This window comes from Ammospiza nelsoni, chromosome 4, assembly GCF_027579445.1.
Source record: "Ammospiza nelsoni isolate bAmmNel1 chromosome 4, bAmmNel1.pri, whole genome shotgun sequence".
In the NCBI taxonomy this organism is placed as follows: Eukaryota; Metazoa; Chordata; class Aves; order Passeriformes; family Passerellidae; genus Ammospiza; species Ammospiza nelsoni.
The window spans coordinates 55,515,893-55,536,916 of NC_080636.1; the positions used below are offsets into that span (position 1 = coordinate 55,515,893).

General features: G+C 41.2%; 1 protein-coding gene across 3 annotated transcripts in view; it reads right to left on the reverse strand.

Moving 5' to 3' along the window:
• Positions 1–21,024, reverse strand: part of PTPN13 (protein tyrosine phosphatase non-receptor type 13) — a 111,340-nt gene that overhangs the window by 2,167 nt on the left and 88,149 nt on the right. Inside the window, exons 25-46 of one of the 3 annotated variants that reach the window (XM_059470737.1) lie at positions 20,202–20,330; positions 18,389–18,482; positions 17,522–17,607; positions 16,829–16,991; positions 15,154–15,368; positions 14,974–15,072; positions 13,322–13,683; positions 12,948–13,122; positions 11,516–11,674; positions 11,097–11,268; positions 10,783–10,993; positions 9,664–9,734; positions 8,954–9,015; positions 8,119–8,275; positions 7,616–7,792; positions 6,238–6,320; positions 4,976–5,031; positions 3,769–3,872; positions 2,514–2,662; positions 1,828–1,918; positions 825–1,162; positions 83–298 (exon numbers count right to left, since the gene is read on the reverse strand). In XM_059470737.1, coding sequence (XP_059326720.1) covers positions 83–298; positions 825–1,162; positions 1,828–1,918; positions 2,514–2,662; positions 3,769–3,872; positions 4,976–5,031; positions 6,238–6,320; positions 7,616–7,792; positions 8,119–8,275; positions 8,954–9,015; positions 9,664–9,734; positions 10,783–10,993; positions 11,097–11,268; positions 11,516–11,674; positions 12,948–13,122; positions 13,322–13,683; positions 14,974–15,072; positions 15,154–15,368; positions 16,829–16,991; positions 17,522–17,607; positions 18,389–18,482; positions 20,202–20,330 — 3,369 coding nt within the window. Of the gene's footprint in view, positions 1–82; positions 299–824; positions 1,163–1,827; positions 1,919–2,513; positions 2,663–3,768; positions 3,873–4,975; positions 5,032–6,237; positions 6,321–7,615; positions 7,793–8,118; positions 8,276–8,953; positions 9,016–9,663; positions 9,735–10,782; positions 10,994–11,096; positions 11,269–11,515; positions 11,675–12,947; positions 13,123–13,321; positions 13,684–14,973; positions 15,073–15,153; positions 15,369–16,828; positions 16,992–17,521; positions 17,608–18,388; positions 18,483–20,186; positions 20,331–21,024 lie in introns of all 3 variants that reach the window. The other 2 variants (XM_059470736.1, XM_059470735.1) reach the window with 2 other exon arrangements.

A 21,024-nucleotide genomic window follows, 5' to 3' on the forward strand; every position in this document is an offset into this window, starting at 1 on the left:
TCTTTAAGAGATTGCATGGATTCAGTGGCACACACTTCCTGCAGGTCAGGAGCACCCCATGGCCATCCCCTGGGATACTCACATCGAGGTCTCTGCTGATGAGACCCAGGACCACGTCTATGCAGATGAGGGTGCCCGACCTGCCGATGCCCGCGCTGCAGTGGGTGATGATGGGTCCTGCCTTGTGCACGTGCCTCATGTACGAGATGAAGGTGAGCAGATCGTCCGGCTGCGAGGGCGTGTCGTGGTCAGGCCAGGCCACGAAGTTCAGGTGGGAAATGTGCCGCACTTCACCTGTCTGAGGGCCAAAAACAACACCACCGTTTGGCACATGGCAAGAATGAAAAGAAAGAAATGGAGTTCCCAAAGAAAAGTCTCAGAACAGAGGGATTTGCCCAGTGAAGGTGCTTTGTAATTCAATACAGCAAGAGTTAAACTGGAAATAACCAGTAAGTAATTTAAAAGTGTAAGGGTCACTGTGCAGACTGAGCTGATCACACAGAGGAGTCAACCAGCCAGGCTGAATTATTAGTGAATTAATATCCCTACATATGTTTCTGTGGCCAATGGGGACCAAAATTTAGAGGCTTATTGGTATAATTAAATCATAGCTTGGCCCAAATGCCTTCTCCTGTAAAGGTCACAAAGCAGCACAAGCTGCCACGAGGAACAGCTGCCCAGTAATGATCACTGGGCAAAGAGGAGAAGCCCTGGGTTGCCTCTTGATGTAGACAATGCAAGTGAAAGCAGGAAAAGCAGAAGTATAAGGACAATATGGCAACACTCAGAAAAAACTCTAAGCATGCAGAATTAGATTCACTCACCTGAATCTCTTCGAGCTCCAGCACCCTGATGATGAAGCCCTTCAGCTGCTGCAGTCTCACAAGAGCGAGGCGCAGTCTGTCATTGATCATGGTGGTTTTATTGAGCACATTTGGCCAGTAACGCTGACACTTTATCTTTTCTCCCTCGACCTCCTGAGTCATCATGGCAATCACAGTACAGTTTTGCTCCCAAACCATTTGCCAGAAATCTGCCACGGTAGTAGGAAGAGGTCCTTGGCAGGCAATGTAAAGGAACTCCTCGCTCCCCACAGGCATGCGGATGAAGCTGGCATTGATGTATCCACCTTCCACCCCGAGAGGGACTCTGGTGGTGTCATCTGTCACCCCCACAAACAGAGAGACCTCATGTTAGCTGTGCACATCATCTCACCCTCACACAGTGCAGGCTGAGCCTTACACACTCACACAGCACTTATCTCCGCTGATGCTTCCACAGCTTGCTTTAGCATAAATAAATCACTTAAATACTTAATTTAGGACACTAATCAGTGCTTTTAATAAAGAAAAAGATGTCTGCAGGAGAAATATAAATCAGCAGACAGGTGGGATAAGCAATTTGAACTGCAGCAACTCTGAAAAACAGAGGTTGAGTTTTTCCTCACATAGAACTAACCTCTGTAAGTTCTTACTTCTCAACACCTAACAAGCAGAATTTTATGGCAGGAAATTTACTGACAATAGTACACATGTCTGTTTTTCCAATTCTGCATGGGTAAAACTGAAAAAACCTTGTCTGGTTCTACATGTATACATCATTTAAGACATGGGATCTGCTAAAACAACTGAAAAATCTGTGAACATCCATCCCCACCTACCACAGCATAGTAGTATATTGTTCACTGATCTTAAAGTGCTTCATAAATGCTTGCTATAATCCTTACTAAGATTAGGAATCAAACCATGCCACCTCTGATCCAATCCATCTGACCATACAGGTGGTGACAGAATGTCAACTGTGAATTTCAAATGAGTTAGGACTTACAAGGAAGTATGTTTTTATATCTGTTCTTTCTCCTGTTCTCCTTTGCTTGTCCAATCAAGCACTGATCCAGAGGTTTTAACTCCTGGAGGTTCTGAAAAGAAGCAGTTATGTGCATTTGCATTAGGAAACACTGGTTGGTAATAATAGCAAGAGTGGTTATGTTATCAAGTCATTAACAAACAGAATAATTTAAAATCAAATCCTAACATGGACATGCAAAATAATGCAGTCACAGGAAGGAATCATTGAATCTTTTACACAGCCAAGAAAATGAAATTAACAAAAAAAAAAAAATCAAATCCTGTAACTATTAATAAATATTTAATCTCATTCTCTTAAAAAAGAAAAAAATCATGTAACATGGCTGACTTAAGACTTTGAAAAAACTGATTTCCACATTCAGTAGCTGGACTTTACAGTCCTTGTCTATGCCTGTTTACATTATATTCACTTGGTAATTTACCAGAAACAAGAATGATGCAAAAAGCACTTGTGAACTGAATTCAAACTGATCTCATCTCTCAGCAGCTTGTAGGAGAAGGGAGAGAAGTCTTTGGTGTCAAGTCTTTTTATCTCTTTTGAGCTTCCAATTAAAGAGCTATGGAATTCAAGGCTGTGATGATCCAGCCATTCTATTTTTGTTTCATACTGGGAGAAAGGACTTTAGAGGACAAATAGTTACTCACTTCAATCTCTTTAGAAGGGACTCCCTGTTCCAGCAATCCACGCAACATCCTGATCACTGACTTCAATTTGGCTCCTGAATATTTGCCTCCAGGGAGCACATTCACAGTAGGGAGTGCAGAGATCTCTTCATTTGTCACTAGGGGGAAATCTAGCAGAAGATATAAAATATAAATAAATAGCTAAAAGCAGGGAAACATAAACTGAAGCTCACAGCTGGATTTGCATATTGCTGTTTTCTCCTGAATGCCCCCATACACAGAGAGAACACTGCTCTCCTCTTAGTTTGGCAGGCAAAACAAATTAACTAGCAAAACCAGTAAGACACAAAATCAGCTCTGATAAATCCAGTAACTAAAGGGAGTATTTTCCTGAACTTCCAATAAATACATTGAAACAAACTTCAAGTGCATTTTAAATGTAAGTTCTTCACACAATAACCTACAAAAATGGATGCACATGCACAGGGATAATTCAGAACTCTCCACATTACAGGCTGTGACTTGTTTTTAGCACTAACACTCAACACGTATACAGCACATCTTACAATTATCTCATGGAAGGACATTTTTTTTCCAATACAGTTTGCCTCCCATCAGGCCTTCAGTGCTTCTCTGAAGCACAACAAAATTCATAAACCAAGAATCTCTCTGGTACTGCAATTAGAAGTGTCTTAAACATACTGACTTAGTCTGAGGTATCACATGGATTATCCTTTTTTCTTCAAATGAATGCAAAGGACTGCTGCATATGAACTTCAGGAATTAACATTTCTAATGCTAGCTGCCAAACACATCAAACTGTACAGATGCCACTCTGCCACACTAAGCAGCACTGGAAGAATGACAGGTGAAATAAAAAAGTAGTGCCTGATCTGAGCATGGGGTAGCTGGTATGTGAAACACATGATGTATCAATCTAATCACAGTCAAACATATATTTATTGTTACAGCTGAGTGAGCTGATACTGAGTGAGCTGATACTGATGGTGAGACAGATACTGAGGAAGGAAGTATTGCAGCTAGTCCCAGCTTTCTACAACTACAGACACAACATTGCCAATACTTGTTCCTATTAACTCCCACACACTTACTACATAAAAATGTAGAGATCCTTCCCAGTGCATTGCTGAGCTGTTTGAATCCCCCTTATACCCACCCTGACACCCCCAAAACATACCCAGGACATCTCAAAATTCACTTCTGTTTCTATAAAGTGACCCTGAAGTTTCCCAGTGATTATGTAAACTGTCCTTGCCTTTATTCACACGCTCCTGGCTGACTGATTCGATCGGCAGCTCGTCACTTCCCCACGTGATCTCCTCCTCATCTGCCTGGCTCAGGGAAGGCTGTGGAGGGGATCTATGAGAGGACAAGGTAAGGAAGTAAGAAATAACACCTAGAACCAACACATTTGCCACCTAGTTAAAAAAAAAACAAAAAAACAAACAAGCCCCACCAGAAAGTAATTTATAGCTACAATTATTTCTAGACTGGACTCCTACACCAGTGATCTCAAAAACCTAACTTTTCCCCCCCCTTTTTTACATCCCCAAAGGGGATCTTAAAAATATAACAGTGGAAAAAGAGCCAGGAATATACAAATCTAGTAATAACTGCCACTGCAATTATTTTTCAAAGGCTAAGCAATTAAATAGCATCCAATAGCAGATTTGTACCACTCACACAATTCGCTACACTTGAGTATCTATTTTCAATTGCAATTTTTCTAGCTTTGTTGAAGATACTGATAAATGGATTAAGTTTTTTAGGTCATAACGCCACCAAGTCTCAATCCCAAACTTCTCACAAGCTTAACAACATAAAACCATATACATTTTCATTGAAATTTCACTTGGACTAAAATTATTTCACCAAGAAAAACAACCTTGGGAATATATAAAGTTCAAAGTGGCTCAAAGGGACAACTAGCTGGTAACTTGGTCAGTCATATGCTTCATGCTCCACGGAAAAAACAGTAAGCCCCAGGCACCCAAATGGGAGCTGATGGAGCAGAGGAACTCTACACTTGAGTTGCAGTAGTCTAAAACCAGAATATGTAACACTAATAAAGGTTGTATAGATTTAAACTGAAGACAGCATTGATTGAGTGTTTTCTTCACATCCAAATAGCCAGTTGTTAGCACAATGTAAATTATGTTATTTGGAGACATCTGAACACAGTCCAGCTGCTTGCTACAACAACATATGAAAGGAACAGACAAAAGTAGGGTGTAGTAAACCACATAGAGCTGACTAGTATTCAGGAAAATTACAACTTTTAAAGTAAGGAACAGACCAAGAGAACAATTCAACACGCCGTTGAACAGATATTTTATTAGGTTTGTTTTGGGGGTGGTTTCTTGGTTTTTTTGCTGTTGTTTTTTCTCATTCCAACATATTACACTTCAGACTTCCAGACTTCATGGGTTTGCTTTCAACCAACACTAGAAAAGAAATTTTACCTTTCTGGCACAGCTTTTACTTCACAATAGTCTTCACAGCCATTTACATGTGTTGCCTAGAAGAAGATGCATTTCAAAACACATTAAAAGACATAGTTACAACATTCACATGCTGCAAGTTTTAAACAATTAACAATTACTGAGAATATTTCTGAAGGGTACTAAGTTCAAAGCAGCACATAATGGAAGACTTTCCTCTTTTAGACATCTCATTAACCCAAAATAACAGAGGACGAGAACACTGAGCACTTGGAAAGATACTCTACTGTAACAAGGCCAAAAAGCTATATTAACATCACTCCTGACTCTCAGCAGCAGCAGAGTCACCTAAGTTTTCCCCAGCTGGCTTTTTTTGTTTCTAATACTTAGAAACCCTTTATGAGCTAAGCTTGATAGTGAAAACTTCTGCCTCAGAGCTGTCAAGCCACAGTTCCTATAGTGTGGATATGGAACACAACTCTAAATGACACAAACTCCTATTCACACCTTCCTCAGCAGACAATGAAGACTCTGCAGTGCAAAGGAAGGCATTTCCATCCTTCTTTCAAGAGCAACTCTACAAAATAATTTCTACTTTTTAGGCCAACTTGCTTTTCCACTGCCATACTGGGACAATTTTACTCATGGCTCTCCCTAGAGCACATTGACACAGAGCCAGATTCCTAATCTGATTTTCAGCTCTACTAACTGGACAGAAAGCTGCAAGAGGCAGGATGTGCTGGAGAGACAGAGTTCTGCTGATTTGAAACAAGAGACAAAACCCAGGCTTCCAGTGACTGATATAAACCAGGACACACAATAACATAGAGTAAACCACATAGAGAAGTTATTCAAGCTAATGAACTTATCCTAGCAAAAAGCAGCAGGAGAAGAAATTTTAAATCCATATTTTCACATTTTGGACAGTAAGGTCTACACGGCATTAATTTTCACTGTGACCACTTCCCTTCTTTGAGCAGGAGTCACTGAAATCTTTTAGATTAAAAAGCTGAAGTAGCATTAATAAAGTAGTTTTATTACCACTCTTTTTGAAAAAAAAGCTGATGGACTTCATATGATAGTGTAAAATAACTTTAAGCTTTGTTCTCTTACATAGGTAATTTATAATTATACGCTATTTAAAAATAAATGTTTACACATCATTTAAAGCTACTACCTACAGTGATGCTATCATTTAAAGGACATATCATGTTATTACCACCAATTCTATGCCAATAAGGAAAAAAACTGAAAGAGCACTTGCCAGCTTCTTGCCATCCTACCTCTGAAAAATCTTCAGGTAAAGATGACCCATCACAGTCTGTGTCCTCAGACTTATCTTCTGTCACCCTTCCATTCATCTCTGCTGAAAAGGAAAACCGGGGGTACACCATAAACACACCAGAAAATGCCCAGGAGCCACCCTCTCACAGATGTGAATCCTGTTCCTCCTGTCTGGCACCAGACAGGGAATACAGGTGCCAGAATAACCAAGAAACACATTTTGAGGCTCTTTGCTACCAGAGTGTTGAAAAGAGTTCTTACTGTATAGGATAAACAGACTTTAGGTTTCTTTATTTGATAACTGGCACAGCTGCCATGTTATGTGAGGTTGTTTGCACAGAATATCTGTGTCACAGCATAACTGATGGACAGGCTGCAGCTACTGAGTTACCACATTATCCCTGCCAGTGGTTGGTTTTTCTGCAATTCAGTTGGATTTAGACCAGCAGTAGGTCCAAACCAGGATTCTACTCACTCTTTGCATTAACAAAATGTAATTAGGACATGCCAGATAAAATCTGACTTGTATCTCTCTGCTGTGGAAGCACCCTGCTGCCATACCCTATGAATTCAATTCATCTTCAGTCACAAAGGACAGCCTACAGGAAATTTGGAGTACTGGAGCTCCAATGATATTCCTCAGCTGAGATCCTGGCACAGCCAGAACCTCAGTGATCCCTGACTTCAATGACCAATGACAATAACCCTTGTAGTCATGACCTGAAATAATTACAATTTTGAAAGGTGTATATTGAGTTATAGAAGGAATCTCTACAGAAGCAGCAAGCATCTTGCTTGAAGTTTTGGAGCATGCATACAGAGTGTGACCCCACAAAGGAACTACAAACCCTACTCCTCACTACATTTGAGTTAATAACAAGTAAAAGTGAGGAGATGGAATGAAGCAAGAAAAATGTGTACAGTCAGAATGAGTAATGAAAAAGAGCCAATCTTTCTAAAATAGACAAAAGTTGGTGAATTGTTTGGTTTTGAGAGATCTCAACACATTTCCAAGTTGTGCAATCTGAAGTCAATGAAATGCTGAAATGCTTCAGCACACCAACATGACTGCATCTGCAGGACCAGGTATCCAAACAATAGTAATTTCACTCAAGAGACAACTCTAGAATAGGAATAATTTTCCCAGATTACTTAAAGCAAAATTCAGATTTTTTCAAACCAGAACCTCACTTATTACATTGCATCTTGAATTCACGGTAATCAGCAACTATTTGTCTGTGTTCAACTTGGGAAACTTCCAGTTCAGATATCAAATCAAAGTCAATCAACTTCCCCTGTCGACAAATCAGCTGCTTACTTGGCACCTTGTTTCAGTGTTTTGCTGTCTGCGATGTTTTTTTTAATGGCTCACATTACCTGGCAGGTGATTTTCTGATGCAGCCTTCTTGAGATGTAGAAGACTCTGAGCCTCTGAAGCTGCATTATTCTGATTTAAGAGATTCTGGGCTTCCTCATCTACAACATCCAACAGATACTGGACAACTTCATTGTGGTCATCTTCATCATAATACTCATCATCTGGAACCTCTGCTCCTGAAGGCGAACAGTGCAAAATGACAAGTTTTCCCAGTACAGAATGGTTTGCAAAAACTAATTTAAAGGGGCAGACACAAGGCATTATTTCTAGCTGTTACCATGGCCTTCCTTTATTTCTCTCTAACACAAAATCCAATTTCTATAAATCCACTTTCAACATCAACTAACTCCCATAAAGCAATGCACAAGACTTGGAAATGATCTTCTAAAAGAGACTGCCAGCCTAACATTTGCTTATTTCAGCATATTCAACCATGCCATGATTCTCTTGCACTGGTACAATAAAGACAGAATGACACAGCGCCCATCTCACCCCCTCTTACCTGATTTGTCAATGCGTTTAGGAAAATCTGACATCTGGTTGGTAAATCCAAGGGAAGGTGCATCTTCTGCCCCTGAGAAGTTCATTAGTGCTTTTGTGTGATGGATATTGTTTTCTGTATTTCCCTGAGAAGGTCCCAGGATGCCATTGCCATTGACCTGAGGAAGCAAAGAACAATCAACAAATTGTTACAAATTAACTCTTAAAGAGCCTGGCAGTTTGTTGAAGCAGCAAACAACCACTAAAAAGTTTTCACCTCTCCTCAGCAACAAATAAAAACCTCTATTCATATCATCTGAGATATTTGGGTGACGGGTGGAAAGTTTCACATGATGAGCAAATAAAACAAAATCAAGGAAACAAGAAAAAAACCCACATGCTGATGAAGCAGCAGCTTTTACAATAGAACATGTGGTAGTACTTAACATTACTTTAATCCCTATAAAATGTATGCAAGATTCAGTATTTTTGGTCCCATTACAACAGCATTTCTATGGAAAAACTAAGGGGGGAAAAAAGAAAGAAAACCACCTAGCAAATATAATATGAAAGCATCTGCAGAAACTGTGGGCTGAATGGAGTATTCTGGATAATAGCCTTACATCCTTTTCATAAGACAATTTCCTTTTCAACAAAGCAGTGCCAAAAGAAAGAGCAGATAAATTTAAAAAACTTGCATTTTTATTATGGTCACTGCTTATTCATGTCAATTGATAATAGTGGGTTTGTATACTTTGATCACTAGATTGTTTCATTCATTTATTTAGTTTTAGAAGTGTTGGAAGCAGATCCTTTTCTCTGGTTAATGGTAACAGGCACAAGAGAGGAGCATTTACCTTGGGCCCATAAGCATCAGTTGACTTCTCTGTTTTGTCACAGGGATCACCACAGGAACAACCTAAAAAAATGTGGGAAAAACAACAACTTTTTCTCTGAAATTAAATTAGCCCCCAGTGATTATTTTTACAAAAGAAGCAAGTATTATTTAATGCTACATTACAACATGAGTAGCATTTCTGCCTGGTTTCTGTGCATTGCCAAACTTCTGTCTGAATGACTACACTTCATATAATGGCTTTTTGAATGTTCTGTTTAATGTGATCAGAAAGCATGAATGCTAATACAAGTAACCAACTCAAAGCAAAGAGAAACGTTGATAAAAAGTTTAACAACTTACAGTGGAAACATGCACCTTTGAGACAGTGTTGATTCCCTTTTCCTCAAAAAGTATGAGATACAGCCCCACAAACATCTGTCATTGACTACCTTTTTTTTTTTAAATATTATCTGACACTTGGGTCCTTCTTCAAAGGAACCCTTCTGCTCTATATTAGAGAGAATTACTAAACTACACAAGAGATGATATAATAAAAACACTATTGGTGAATCTCTTTTCATGGAGCTTTTAGAGGAAAGATCAAGCAAACTCCTGTTGGAGCTGATCACAAAAAGCTGGACTAGGATAGTCTCTTCTGGTCCATATCAGTTCCTCTATTTTTATAAACAGGTGAATTTCACTTGCTATGAGTAAGCACAGAAATCTTACCATTAGCTTTCATTGGCCATGGACTTGAGTTCTCTGGGCTTTTGGATTTTGGGAACACTGCATGACCATCTCTGTGGAAAGAAATATTTACAGGAATATTTATTAAAAAATAAGTAAATCACAGTAAGCAACAGATATTGAAGTAAGCAGCACTACTGGTAAAACTGCTAATCATTCCCAACCAGCTTGGTGTCACTTGCAAACTGAGTGAGGACGCGTCCAATCCCCTCTTCCAAATCATCAATAAAGAAATGGAACTGGACTGGCCCCAACACTGAGCTCTGGGGAAACCCCACTAGCACCATTCACCATCACTGTCTCACTCCAGCCAGGTTTTAACCCAGTGAGGAGCATCTCCCCAAGGCATGGGCTGCCACCTTCTCCAGGAGTGCTGTGGGAGACAGCATCAGAGACTTCACTCAATCCAGCAGACACATCCACAGCCTTTCCCTCATCCACCAGATGGGGAGCCCATCATGAAAGTAGATCAGGTGGGCCAGGCAGGACCTGGCTTTCCTGAATCCCTGCTGGCTGGGCCTGATCCCTTTGTTCTGTACATGCTGTGTGGTCACTCAAGGTGATCTGTTCTATAACCTCCCCCAGCACTGAGGTCAGGCCTATAGGCCTGTAGCTCCCTGCATCCTGCAGATGGGTGTCACACTGGTCACACTGCAGTCACCTGCGACCTCCCTGGTGAGCCAGGGCTGATGACAAACGATGGAGAGTGGCTTGGTGAGCTCTCCTGCCAGCTCCTTGCATATCCTTGGATGAATCCCATCCATCCTCACTGACCTGTGAGTGTCTGAGTGTCACAGCAGGTCTCTGACTAATTCCTCCTGGATTGCAAGGGGCCTATTTGAACACTTGTAGCTCATAGCTGGACACAGCCTTGTGCACCCAAGAAGCACAAAGCACAGCAAGTACCACATACCCTTGTGCTACACTGCAGCACAAAAGCTGTGAATTTACAGACCCTTTCCTTAGAGTCAGTCCTCAGTAACACGTGGTGAATTTCCTGACACACCAGGAACAGGTTTTACTCATACACTGTCAGATACACTCATACAACCATGCAAGAAAAACAAAAAGTACAGGGAAGCATCTGCTTCCAGAACACACCTGGTTGCTTTGAGCACCACTGTTGGGAGGCATGTTTCCAGCATTCTTTTGGCTTCTTTCAGAGTCATTCCTTGTGTGCTTACTCCATTAATGTAATGGATAATATCTAGTACATGGAGACTCTCCTCTCTGGCAGCAACTGATTTGGGGAGAATGTCACTAATATACACAGCTTGATAAAGGCTGTCATGGCCTCCTGATAAGGACAAACCTTTGCAGGGAAAGAAGGGGAAAACAATTAAAAATCAAGGTTTCTTTGTAACTGAAGGGGAAGGTTTTTCTTTAGGGCAAAAAGCAGATTAATTCCGTGTTACCTAGCTCCTCCTTACGGCACATCAGTGTAATGTCAGGCAGCAAATGAGGCAACACTGGCATCTTTGGTAACTCCAGAACACGCCCCAGCACTAATCTGACAGTCCTGGGGGCAGCTCGCAGGAAGTTGACAGCATCAGTATGGCTCATGTTGGTGACATCAATGTCATTCACCTGCAAGGAACAAAGCAACACAGGTGTCCTTGTTAGGCAATAAGTAAGACAGCATTACTGAGGAAGAAGGAAGGAACATTGCTGTTCTCAAGTGCCATTGAATCATGTCTCTCAGAAGGTGCTATCTTAGTCCTTTAACCACATTTGACTTGGCCTACGCAACACAGTTCCTTTTTTTTATTATTTTTTTGACTCAAAGTTGTCCATTTTGTGCAATCCCTGTACATGAAAAGGTGAATTCTCTCACTTTTATGAGTCGGTCCCCAGGCCGCAGTCTCCCGTCGCTTTTGGCAGGATCCTGAACAATGTCATGCACGTAGCAGCCAACACTGTCGTTACCTTTGGTCACTGTGAAACCCAGGCTGCCCTTGTCTGACTTGGTCAGAGTCACTCTGAGCTCCACTTCCTAGGGGGACAAAACAGCACCTTACTAACAGGCAATCAGAAGAAATAAGAACATTTTACTGAATTTAAGACAATGCATTTACCTACTGATTTAAGTGTGACATAAGCCTGGAACAACATTTCTTATCAGGCTCAGCTTAAAAGCTTCAAATAAGCATCTCTAATGAGTTCAAGACAGAACCAAATAATGTTTTACATGAAAATAACATGGGGCCAAAAGTCTATGAATTAAACAAAATTTTGAAGGCACACATCAAAATTCATACCTTATTTTACCTTAATCTAGGCGCCATATATAAGAAAGGCTCTGTATTTTTAAACATCTCAACACATCCATAATTGTTCAGAACAAAATAAATGAGCATATTTTGCTACAGTGACACACGATACCATAGAGCTTATCTGGAAACTGAACACATGCACATGTTTTGCCCACTTTAATTTGAATTAATTTTGATTTGAAAGATATGGATCTGTCTGATTTGCATTAAAAAAATCACAGAGCACCAGGAAGGATGGAGAAAAACTTCTGAAGAAGGGACTAAGAAAAATACAGTTTCTTGTCAAAACGGAGTATTGGCTACCTATAACATGGAAGACCCTCACAACTGGGATGTATCAAGACTCAAATTTTTTTCAATATTTGAACAGATTACGTGATGATATGGAAGTCCCTTAGATACACAAAACATTTCTGTGGTATCAAAAGCTTTCTCAGAAGAGCCTCAAAAATAGGCTCCATCCTGCAGCACAGCAGAAAGTCTTTGGGATTCATATTTATAAATGCAGCAAAGAATAGGGTCTCCTGATGCCCTTGATGCCTCAATTTATTCTCTGACCTCTGAACAACCACCTAAAACTGAAAGAGCAGAAGCAAGATGTCTGTCATTTAAGCTTCCTTTGAGTACACAGTTGAGAGGTAGGTAAATATTTAATGCCAATGTTTCCAGGATGAAATGACCCATGAAATGGACATACACACATTCACCTATGTACACATGGATGCCTCCACATCCACAGGGGAACATGTATCAACTCTTCAAGAGCCCACACTGCAGAAAATGCCTGCAGACACTGGTATGAGCAGCTGCCACTGATTACAAATGGCAATGTATGTGCCATTTATTAGGCACACACCCAGAGTAGTGCAAGTATAACCTACAGCTATCCCACTTGTAAATTAATGTGCCTAATTTCTATCCACTCTCAAAATCACGACTAAAACAACCACAGCAGGACATTTAGGCTCCCGAAAGACAGAAACAGTGTATTACTGGCTCATATTCTTCAGCATTTTTTTCCAGCTGGGTGAGTAATGAATCTATTTCTCCTAGGTGTGAAGTCAGCTCAGAGACAGGAGTTGCATAACAGTCATTTATTAACATGGAAGTGGTAACATCAGGCACAGTTCTACAGGTTGGGATCACTGGCAAATCCAAAGGCAGATCACTACAGATAAAGCAGAAAAAAAAAGGAAAAACAGCAGTAAGTACGATGTGGCTGTCATTCATAAATTAATATATGAACAAATGCTGACTTTATGCAGATGTAAAAAGCAAACCAAGAGAAGCATTTCTATGAATAGGTCCAATGAACTACATTTATAAACATTTCTGCAGGATGATGAGGATCATTATCAGCAGCATACCTGTCCTCCAGCTCTGCCTTGCCAGGAGCCTCCTGATCAGGGTACAGGATGGTGCGGACAGCGTCCCTCTGGGCAGGGTGTGCCTCATACTGAGCCTGTGCCCGTGCCTCAGCTTCCCCTGAGCCCTGGTACAGCGCTGAACTCCAGCCCAGGCCCACCTGGGCCACTGACTCCATCACCTCCTCATCACCACTTCTGCTGCTGTCGCTGTAGCTGTCTCTTCTGGAGGGAGATTTTAGCCTTTTCTTGCTCAGATCAGTAGTTTCATTTTCATCTGAGCTGTCGCCTCGTTCTCTATTTGATGGACCAGAAACTTCTCTGCTGACCTCGGGAAAAACTTGTTGGGGCGAATGGATGGGGGTCTACAAGAGCAAAAGCATTTAATTCATAATTATCCAGTTCTGATGACAAAAGAAAGTTTCAAAGACTGCATAAAATTACCAAAAAACAAGGAGTCAGTGGCTACTGACTAAACTGTTGAAACACATCATAGCAGAGTTCCAAAAAGTTCAATGCAACTTGGCCAAGATAAAGTGCGCAAAATTCTGAAACTTACGCTGCTAAAAACATTTAAATTCATTTAAGGAAAACAAAAAACAAAAGTACTTTAGCTTCAGAAAGCCTACTGACAGATACTTTTAAACTATGCCCAGCAGTGTTCTATGCAAGTACTATGAAATCCCTTCCAACCAGAAGCTGAGGCTCACAGAGCTACTGAAGTCAAACCAGCCTCACAGAGGAAGGAAACAGAGAAGCGGTCAACCAAAGAGCAACAGTAACATACTACAAAAACTAAGATAATTTATGCCAAATGATGACTGTTAACCAAGTTATTAACCACTACTAGAATGAATAACAATTTGCCAATTGTCACATATTCCCAAGAATATTCCTGAGATGGAAGAGACCCACAAGGATCATCCAAGCCTAATTCCTGCCCCTGCACAGGACAGCCTCAGGAATCACACCCTGTGCCATAGAGCAATGTCCAAACGCTTCTGGAACTCTGGCAGGCTTAGTGCTGTGATGAATTCCCTGGGGAAATTAAATTGAAGACCTGTCTCCATTAGTTTTACACTTTCCTATTATGGAAATCCTAATTTTCAGGCAATTTGTCCTGTACACTCTCTTTTGTTGAAACACATTTCATTTCCACTTCTTCAAGTATCCTAAAATGGCCTTCTAGTCTTTCAATTTATTTACTGGGCCATTTTGAAAATATTCTTTGGGACACCTCTAATTTCCAGAAGGTAAATATGGCAACATTTTCCCTGTTTTTACATACATCAACACCAAATCGGTGTTTTGCAGAATATCCTTCACAGAAATATCCAATTTCTATCTGATACCGACTTCAAAACATTAGGCTGCAAAGAAATCTCTGCTCTAGAAACACTGTGTTAAACCAATTTCTCATGCCTTAGGTTGCAAAATGGAGGAAAAAGCTTTTGAAGCCATACATTCCTTTAACAGTGCACTCCTAAGGGATTCATTCCAAGAACCACATTTCTGTGAGCACTCTCCCCATTATTCCATTTGCATCTTGCAGATGGATTAATGCAGATGGAACTAACCCACTCACCCACCAGATTGAATAAATGAACCTTAAATAGCAAATAATGTTTAAAAAAATCGCATTCCAGACACCTTACCAGCAACGAAGGGTCAATGTCTGGTAGTATTCCAGATGGTGGCCGGCAAAGGAGAAGAGAGACCTCTGGAGATGTTCCCCTCAGAGCAGAGATGACTTCCTGTGGCCACAGAGGGATTCACTGTCAGATGCAGACTAGCAGGGCTACCACAGTATCAGTTTCACTACTATGGGTACAAACCTGCTGGGACAAGCCCTTCAGGGACGCCCCGTTCACCTTCAGGATGACGTCCCCGATCTCAATCTGCCCGCTCTCTGCGGCTGGCTGCCCAGGGAAGAGCTTCTTCACCCGCACAATCGTTGAGCCCAGCTGCTCCGGGGTCAGGCTGTCCTCACGGCAGAAACTGAACCCGAGGCCTGAGCTGTTCTTCAGGAGTTTCACCTCAAATGTGTTCTCTGTAAAAGAAACATGAACTGTGGTGTAGCAGCTGTGGGTTCCTCTGGGTCTGGGTTGAAGACACTTGAGACGGCAGTTCATGTTTGGACTCAAGTGTTTATTATTTCTTATCAGTAAAACAGCCTCACTACTGTGAGTTCAGCAGCTTTTCTTTGGAAGGCACAAAATGGCTAACAGTCTCTTATTACAAGGTCTTTTAATACTAAACTATCCAATTAAGAGCTGACACCTAGATTATTTTCCCTTTTAACCCAATAACTGATCCCCAAAAGCCTGCAATGTGGACTTTTCTGCCCAATTACAAAATGCCACTCAAATCCATGAAGAAGGAGGAAGAAGAAACATGAAGAAGAAACCCAGGATGACACCCTGTGCCCTCCATTTTGCTTCTATACTAAATTTCTCACCAAGTGATACACCTACACTACTCTCTATAATCTATTTCACACTTTTGTGGATTCTAGTCTATCTTGAAGTCTAGGAAACTTTCTCCATGAATGAGGGCCAAAGTCAGTGTTCCCCTGGGGGTCAGGACACCCCAGAGCAGACAGAAAAATATTCTGGTGCCCTTGGTTTCCACAATTAACTTATTATTTCCTATTGCACATGGCCATGGAAAGAGTGTCTGGTGCTCATATTCCTGACATGACAACGCGCAATCTCTCCCTCACATGGTTCTTTTATTGGGTTGAACGGAAGTGTTACCCAAAAAAACCCTCCAGGTTAAAGACGACAAAAAGCTGATCACAACTTCTCAGTTGGCTTGCTTGGCCTGACAACATCAAAGTGCAGGAAGGCAGAGTGTCTCCAAAGGACTATTTCCTAGGAAGTCCATTAAGGAACCTTTTAAAGCACAGAGTGACACAACCTTTCCAGCCACTGATTAGTGAGCTGGAGCTCCTGGCAGACAGGACAGAGCCCATGCAAGAAGACCCAAAGGTATCTGCAGGGGTTCTGCCATCTGGGTAGGCTTCCCTTCACCTGCACAAATCACTAGCAGGAGAGGCTGAATTATGTCAACCTCTAGTCAGGGGCACAAACCCTTCTATCTTCATCTAGCTCTTGATGTCTTCTCTCTTCTAAGACAGGAGCTGCAGGACCCAGAAGCACTCATTTATATATAAATATCTAAATTCTCCTTGGCACCCCTTAGCAGCACCAGACACAGCAGCACCCCCTAACTCCAACCTTGCTACAGCCTTGGCATCTTAGGTGACACCGGGAAAGAACGTGAAACAGTGGGAGAGCAAAAAGTGAACAGTAGTTAAACAAAGTAACCAAGATGTGAAAGGAAGTGTTAAAAAGAAACACAACAGCACAAAAAGAAAGAGACCACATTATGTGCAAGGGCTTGGTATAAATTCTTACACACTCCATTTTCCATTCTAAGAAGTAAAGAAAATCTTATGAAACTACAGGATGCTTTGACAGTTAAGACAATTGTTCTGCGGGAGCTGACCTGCAGTGACAAAGCTGTAATCTTTGGCATTTGAAGAATCTGTTGCTGGCTTCTCCTGTGGCTCACACTGCCCCACCTGGCATGGGAGCGTGCACTGTGGTGTCACTGGAGCATGAGCCTTGGCCCCTGAAAGCTGACCCTTTTCCAACAGCAGGTGCACCACCTAAAGAGATGAAACATTCTCCAGTTAACTGGCAACAGAGATAGCACAGTGTAGAGTATGTCTTTCCTTCTAACTTCTCAGGGTCCAAACTTTTACAGCAGCAAGTGTTATAGATACTCCCCTCCCCATATATGTCCTCCAATTATGCCTTATTTTTTAAGGGCTGTTAAATGTCAACCTCCAAAATACACTAATGGACTTGCAAGACATTTGCCAATACAGTAAGAAAGGGTATTCTTCCTATAAAGTTGTGAGGGTGTTAAGAGGTGTCAAAGATAGTGTCACTTGCACATTTGTACAGGGAATTAAGTTAAAAGCATTTTATAAAGTGAACACAAATAGCAGTTCTCAGCAGTTCTGAATGTGTACACTCATTGACTATTTTCAGGTGTGCCAGGAAGCCATGGAGTCCTAGAAATCAAATCTAAAATAACCACAACAACACTGGGGAGAATTCCAGTCTTGAGGTTCCTTCACCTCTTTTCTCAACTGGTTCACCACAGACAGGAGTAGAAGCAGCAGCCACTCACCTGGCCTGTGTTTCTCAGGGTTTCAACAGCTTGCTTATGGGTAGCTCCTTCCAAACTGATCCCATTGACAGAGAGCACACGGTCACCTACATTAATAATTTAAGAAAAAGTAGGCAGAGCATCACCTATAAAATATCTATGATGCACAGAAACTTTCAAGTCTGAGCTAACAAGGACAGTTATTTCAGGAAGTTCTCCCTCCCTTCCATGTTCTGAGTCAAGAAGAGAACTTTGCAAATAAACGATATGGTTCAAATCAAAGGTCATTTCCAATCTAATGATTCTGTGGGATAATCCCATGTCAAAACTAGTATTAACCATCAGAGTGACAGCCTGCCAGAAAGCTCAGACTCTTCATTCAAAACAAATCTTAGTCTACAGCTGGAATGCTCACTTCAGTGGAGAATGTGGCCTGGCTTACTAACAAGAAGAGCCATAACAATTACAGCATTTTCTGTATTGAGTTGCCAGGCGTGCCAAGCAAGAGGGCCACAAATAACACAAAGCCCTCTCTCTCTGTGCCTGGAACAGAGAAGCATTCTCCATTAACATAGGCTGCTTTAGAGAACAAAAATCCCACAAGCTATCTCCTATTTTTTCCTTCCACAGCCTCAGCATTGCTGGTTCTGCAGTTGCTCTACATTAGTTTTTTAATCTTCACCTGCAGAATTAGCTATCAAGGCAATATTTAAAATGACAACTGCAACAGCTTGGAAAAATAGTTCCTCTTCCCAGTGAAAAATGTGCAAGGACAGGAGGCAAACAGAGTGCTAGTTTCCAGGCCACAGGATGTTGTCAAGTCCCCCACAACAGTCCTCTGCCCTTTTTCCACATTAAGAGTCCCCACTGAAAGAATGGAAATCCTACCTTTTTCTATTCTGCCATCTGCTTCTGCTGCTCCCTTGGGAATGATTGCTTTCACATAAATACCACCATGCCTTATGCTAGTATTTACACCACCCTAAACAGAAAATAAAAATAGGATTGTTAGTCTTTTTGCAGTTAGAATACTTAGTAATTAAACACAGTGTGACACAAGGAAAACTGTTCTTAGGAAGCATTTGGGCTACTGGCATGTAGAAAAACCAGAGGAACTATCAAAACCAAATGTTACATCAAGCATGTTCTGTGCAGTCATGCAATTTGCTACGAATGAAGTTGGGGTGGGAAGACTGTAAAAACACAATGCATCACAATGCAAATGCAAAAAACACAAACAAATGTCCTTCAGCAGAAACATGTCTGCATTTTGTTGGACTACTTGCATGCACACCAAAGCTCAGAGATGTGCAAGAGCACAGCATGCCAAAGCAGGAGATGCACAACCATGCAGTGTCCTACTCCAACACAACTTCTCTGATGTAACAGGAGATTAAGGAGCGCTGCTTTCTCTCAGTTCAGACAAGTTTGAAGGTCTAAGCTGTTCAGGCTGAACTGACACTGTTTTTGGAGGGCCTTGGCTTTTCTGCTGATTGCAGAGAGGGTAGGACTAGATGGTCTTTAATTGTCCCTTCCATCCTAAACCATTGTGTGATTCTGGCTCACTGTGCTCCACAGACTTGGAGGGAAGAGGAAGACCAACAGTGTGTTAATGCTCACTCCCAAAGCACCCAGGTAACCCACAAGTAACTGCACACCTCTCCTCACCACCACTGCACAGCAAAACAATGAAGGGGCAGAATGGGGGCTGGAAAAGCAAAGGGCAGTGAAGACAACACCTGGTCACCTCTCAAGGGAAATCTCTGCATTGGCTGGCATCTTCTAGCATCTCTACAAAGCCAGTGCATGCAGGTCTGGTGCTACTCAATAACCAACTCCTGCTCCACCACTGCTCCTCCAACTCTCTCAAGCAATGGAACATGACTTTGAATAGACTGGGATGCCAAAAAACCAGAATTTCCTTCTGCTCTTCTTACAGTTCTAGCCATATATATGGAAACAGCACTAGGCTTCCAAATCATTCCTCCACCAAAAATAGCTGAATATTAAAATACATTAAAATGTATATTTTAACACAGGAACAGATACAGTGGAAGATGTATGTAAATCATTCTCTCCCCTGAAGTGCCACTCTGCAGAATGACAGGCCCTAAATATAAAATTACTTTCAAAATCTTATAGCCTGAAGAGATATCAGTCTTAAAAAATATGGTTTTGACTCATATTGCAAGGAAGCTGTGTCATCCAGGTCTCATTTGGGTTTATGCAGTTTTTTGCTTTCTGCCTTTTCTCCAGCAGAGGGAGAACACTGAACATGGTGAATGTGACTGAGCGTGCACAGATACCCTTAAATAACACTACTGCTTCCACTGCCCATGGTGCCAGTCTGGGAGGGTCTCCCTTCCTTCCTTGCAAATCTGCCACAAGATTAGGTAGCAAGGGACAAAGACCATCTTGCCTTTTGTACTCACAAAGCAGCATCTGCGATAAGAGTCTATTAGGGCTTTGGGGCTCCACCATAAAACAAAAAACAAGAATTACTTAAGGGTCAGATGACAAAAAAATGGATATAAATTAATAGTATTACTTTTCAGCTTTGGTAAGATTAACTACACATCAATAAATCTATAAATTAAAGTGATTCCAGAAAATATTTTGCTTCCTTGTAATTTAGTAATTTAATGGGTTGCTGGGAGTAGAGAAAAAAGAGAAAACATCTAAAAACCTTGTCAAACAGTACCGTGACACTTATTCCCAAGCCGTTATCTTTTTTTGCTAGTTCAACCTCAAAGATATCTCCAGGTTTAAGAAGTGTTGTAGAAACCTTTTTAGAATTCACTTTGATTGCTGTATTCGATGAGGAAGAATCCTTTATTTACAAAAAAAAAAAAAAAGAAAAAGAGAGAGAGAGAAAGAAACAAACAAAACAAAAAGAGACAATGATTTGCTTTTTGCCTTTGGAACAGATGCTTTTAGCTAAGACCCTAAAGGGTGGGGGTTTGAGTCAGACACAGCCAGAAGGAGTCCACCTGGCAAAGTACCAATTAATAACACTCAAGGCTCACTGCTTCAACTCTTTCCATTCCTGCCATTGAACAGGTTTAGCACACAAATATGCTTGACCTTTAGCAGCCAAGTCTTTACAGTCTAAGTGAGCCGGGTACAGAACACTGAAACTGCAGTACCTCAGCAGTACAGCAGCCTAGAGTCTGTTGGATTAATTACCATGAGCTGCCACAATTTAATTGAATTAAACCTCCATCAGATGAACAGAGGAATCACTGCAAGTTAGAAACAAATTTGCAGTACTTGTGATTGTGCCCTTTTGGAAAGGTGACACAGCATCTGTGTCTGCACAAGAGCATGACTCACTGCTGAATTTTAATGCACAAGAGCAGTTTTTTCAAGGATTAGATCAATCCCAGAAGACAATGAATTCTGCTGCTACCCACTCCAGATGTACCACTCCTACTTTCCTTGAGGAAAAACTTAATTTATCTGACAAGTGAATAAACTTACCTCTAGGAGTGGTCACTAGGTTATGAACATATTGGACAAACACA